This window comes from Triticum aestivum, chromosome 3A (genome assembly GCF_018294505.1).
Source record: "Triticum aestivum cultivar Chinese Spring chromosome 3A, IWGSC CS RefSeq v2.1, whole genome shotgun sequence".
NCBI lineage: Eukaryota > Viridiplantae > Streptophyta > Magnoliopsida > Poales > Poaceae > Triticum > Triticum aestivum.
The window spans coordinates 69988519-69992738 of NC_057800.1; the positions used below are offsets into that span (position 1 = coordinate 69988519).

Genomic DNA, 4220 nt, shown 5'->3' on the forward strand with positions numbered 1-4220 from the left:
AAGGGAAAAAACGTGCATGTGCGTGCGGTGCGGTGCGGCTTCCCGCGTCGGGCCGGGCCCGGCTCGGCCGACCCGGCTCGGTTCGGCGCGTGATGGTTGGAGTTCGGCGCCCATGGCGAGCGGTTGGTCGCAGTGCGCAGTCCGGCCCCACGGCCCGGCCCGTCCACGTCAGATCTCCCCGGCACCACCGGGCTCGCCGGCTGCCACCTCGGCCCCACGTGCGCGCTCCCACCCCCATGGCGGGATCGCCTGCGGCTGGCTAATAAAAGCCAACCCCCACCGAGGCCAACGGCTCGGAGCGGCGCCAGCCAACGACAGCGCGTACGACGCTCGCTCGCTCGCACGCGCGCGCACAGGCAAAAGACAGACGCGTCCGGGGAGAAAGCCTCCGGCCGGCCGGCCGACCGACGCTCGGGGGAGCGGAGGTGGAGGGCGGCGGCATGGTGGTGAGGCGGTTGCCGGCGCGGCGGCGGGGCGTGCGGGTCGGCCCGACCAAGCTCGAGGGCCTGCCGGCCGCGTGGTCGGCCCCCGCCGTGGCCGCCGTCAAGGTCAAGTGGCCCGGCGCCGGCGGGGCGCTCTCGCAGATGCTCACGGGCCGGCGCGGCGGCCGCGGGGTCACCGCCGTCGAGCCCGTCGGCGGCGACGGCGCCGTCCGCTGGGACGCCGCCGCCGACGCCAACCGCTTCCGCGTCGACGTCGACCCCGGCGCCAGCACGACGCGCGGCGGGGCCGGCGCCGGCCGGCCGGAGCGCGGCGTCTTCTTCTCCGTCCTCTACGTGAGTGCTCCCTGCCGCTGCCACTCCGTTTCTCCCCTAATTTCGCCTAGCTCAGTTTAACAGTCCTCTAATACAATCCCTCCATTTTCTTTCCAAAGTCGCAGTTTTTCCTGCACATTTTTCATACCAACACACGATTTCCGCCGATTCTACAAACAACACACCGTTGAAAATTTCTACCTTTGCGACAGATTTACCACTACGATAATTACTATAACTCTGTTATCAACAGCAGACAAACAAACAAACGAACATGGATTGTTTAGGGTGTCTAATTAACTTTACTCTATGCTCTGTCATAAACAAGCACACTTTACCAATGCGTCCAAATCTTGCAATCTTAAAAACTACACACGCGTTTGGAAAAAAAAACTACACACGCATTATTTTTCCTCAATGATAGCGTTGATGATGTATTACCATTACGTCGAGGCAAGCCTAACGCGCGGACAGCATTTCTTGTAACCCGCAAGCCTGAGACGACGACCGTAGTTTACAACGCCTCAGGTCAATGCAAACCTTTTTGCCAAGTAGCGGTCAGGAAATTCAGCATTTGGGGGAGAGAAGTCAATGGCTGCCTTACACACATGGCTCCAAAATCCATGACATAACCTAGCACTAGTGCTGGCTGGGCCAAACAAGAAGCGTTCTCCTCACTTCCTTTTCACTTCCCTGTCGGGGGAGCGATTTCGTCAAAAAAGGGGTGATAATAATGCCACCACGAGGTCTGAAACTGTGAACGGCAGCAGCACCGGGTGGGGCGGGGCCACGTAGGTCGGGCGCTCCTATTGGCCGGGCAATTAAGTTTGACTTTTGGTTAGGTTTTTGTTTTTAGGTGGCATAGCATGATCTATGACATGAGGTGTTGGGTCATGGCATTTATGCTCGAGTGTTATGGCTTAACAGTACTTACTACCGAAGATCGCTTTCGTGTACGTTAAAGATGCATTTGGTTGATAGTTGGATGGATGGCGCGTTGTGTTGTGTATCTTTCGGCGTTGATGTGCGCGTGCCTGGATCGTTGGTTGGTTGGTCTCAATGTGGTGTCACCTTTTTGCTCCGTTCCGGTTAATCGGTTGTTGGCTAAACTTGTGCATCACAAAAAAGGTTATAAGTTATAACAGTAATTAGTTAATCTCCCTAACTGTGTATTACAAGAACACCTTCTTAAAGTAAAAAATGTTGGGAGTTTCAGCTCCAATGGATCATCCCAAAGTTGGAAACTTCGTTTTAAAGCAAAAACGCAAAGGAACAACCTTTGAGGAGTGCAAGCTACTTAGTATTACATGGACAGGGAATTGTTGTTCCTTGAGGGGTGATCAACCTTTTGCCAGCCATTTGAGGATAATCAATCAATGGATCGGTCATGAAACTTACGGCGGAATCAATGGCGCCGAATCAAGGCATCTCTGCTTTCTTTAGGGGTCGTATTCATTCTCGTGTGTACGTATCATGCGTGGGCTTTCGGTCATCGGAGCTGGCAAATCTGTAACGAGAATAGCTTGCTGTTGTGGTGCAGGGATTCCAGGAACAAGGGAGGGGCAAGGACCTGGTGAGGCTGGACGAGATCGGGACAGCCATGATCAGCCTGGAGGAGTGCTGCTGGGAGATGCAGCTGCTGCAGCAGCAGCAGCAGCAGAAAGTTGGGGCTCCTCTGCAGCAGCTGGTGGTTGTCCCCATCAGGGTCCGGAAGGACGGGTGGGCAAGCGATGCCATGCTCTATGTAAGCCACCAAAATATACATCCTTTGATTACATCGCACATCCTCTCCAATTCTCGGCCAATTATTTACGTACGAGTTTGGATTAGTTTAGGTTTCAGTACATGTCATGCTGGTTGCGATCTAGGGTAGGACTCCGAATCCTGCTGTGCTCCTGTGTGTTCTGGCTTATATATGCATCAATGGAGGCCTGGTTTCTGAAAGTTGTGTGCTTTTGACGAACGGCAGGTGAACGTGGAGCTGGTGGACCTGAGCGCGCCGGCGGAGGTGGAGAGGAGCGTGTCCTTCAGGGAGAAGCCGAGGGCGAACCCCACGCCGGCCCCGACGATGAGGGAGATCCACAGGGGCTCGACGTACCACGAGGTCCTTGACCTGAAGCAGCTGCTCGACCTCGCCGAGAAGCAGGGCAGGGTGGCGGTGTACCGGAACAAGCGCAACTCGGACACCAGCAGCGCCAGCAGTGGCGGCGGCATGAGCAGCAGCAGCAGCACCGTCAGCCTGAGCAGCGCCAGCACCAGCACCAGCGGCGGCGCCAGCCCGGAGCCCGGGTCGACCTCCAAGCGCCGGTTCCTGCCGTGGCGGCGGCGCAGCCGGGAGTCGCTGTCCCAGGAGATGCCCGTCGTCAAATGCTGCGTGGGAGGGGACGACGAGGATGCCTGGGAGGCGCGCGAGTTCACGAGCCGGGACTCGGAGACGAGGCTCCGGACGCCGGTCTTCTTCGCGTCCATCGACCAGCGCGACGACAGCGCCGGCGGCGAGAGCGCGTGCACGGCGCTGGTGGCCGTGCTGGCGGCGGCGCTCCACGCCAACCACCCGCTGATGCCGACCCGGGCGGAGCTGGACGCGCTCATCCGCGACGGCTCGTCCGAGTGGAGGCGGCTCTGCGACGACGAGGCGCACATGGCGCAGTTCCCCAACCGGCACTTCGACCTGGAGACGGTGCTGGCGGCGCGAACGCGGCCCATCGCCGTGGAGCACGACAGGGCCTTCGTCGGCTTCTTCCAGCCGGAGAGCTTCGCGTCGCTGTCGGGCGCCATGTCGTTCGACGACATCTGGCGCGAGATCAGCGCCGGCGCCGCCGCCCGCGAGCGCGCCCCGGGCGAGGCCGACGTGTACATCGTCAGCTGGAACGACCACTTCTTCGTGCTCAAGGCCGAGAGCGACTGCTACCACGTCGTGGACACGCTCGGCGAGCGGCTCTTCGAGGGCTGCGACAAGGCCTACATGCTCAGGTTCGACGCCACGTCGGAGATGCGCGCCGTGCCGTCGCCGGACTCGTCGCCGTCGTCGGGGCCGGAGGAGGAGGTGGTGGTCGCCACCGGGAAGGAGTGCTGCGGCGAGTTCATCAAGAGGTTCCTGGCCGCCATCCCGCTGAGGGAGGAGCTGCACATCGAGCAGAGCGGGTGCGCCGACGCCGGCGCGCCCCACCGGCGGCTGCAGATTGAGTTCCACTTCACCGTGCTGCAGCAGCAGCAGCAAGACGGAGGGAGATGACAGGCGGGTGTGCTTGCTGCCTAACTGCGCTGCCGCACTAACATGATCAATGTACATTCATATATACAGCACAGATGAATAGAAAAATGAATGACAGCATTATTGTTACCAGTTGCAAGATTTTTGGATAGTAGTGGTAAAGTGTAATAGGCACAGGGAATACAGAATATGTTTCTATATACAGTGAAATAGGCAAACAAAGATTGTAAAATATACGTGGAGTTTCTTGA

The 4220-nt window shown here is 58.7% G+C and overlaps 1 protein-coding gene across 1 annotated transcript; it reads left to right on the forward strand.

Annotated features, from left to right (window-relative positions):
* Positions 1-300: 300 nt before the first annotated feature.
* LOC123060363 (uncharacterized) lies at positions 301-4220 on the forward strand. Its single transcript, XM_044483053.1, has 3 exons — positions 301-776; positions 2296-2499; positions 2725-4220. The coding sequence occupies exons 1-3, from the start codon at positions 441-443 to the stop codon at positions 3988-3990; spliced, it is 1806 nt and encodes a 601-aa protein (XP_044338988.1). The 5' UTR covers positions 301-440; the 3' UTR covers positions 3991-4220.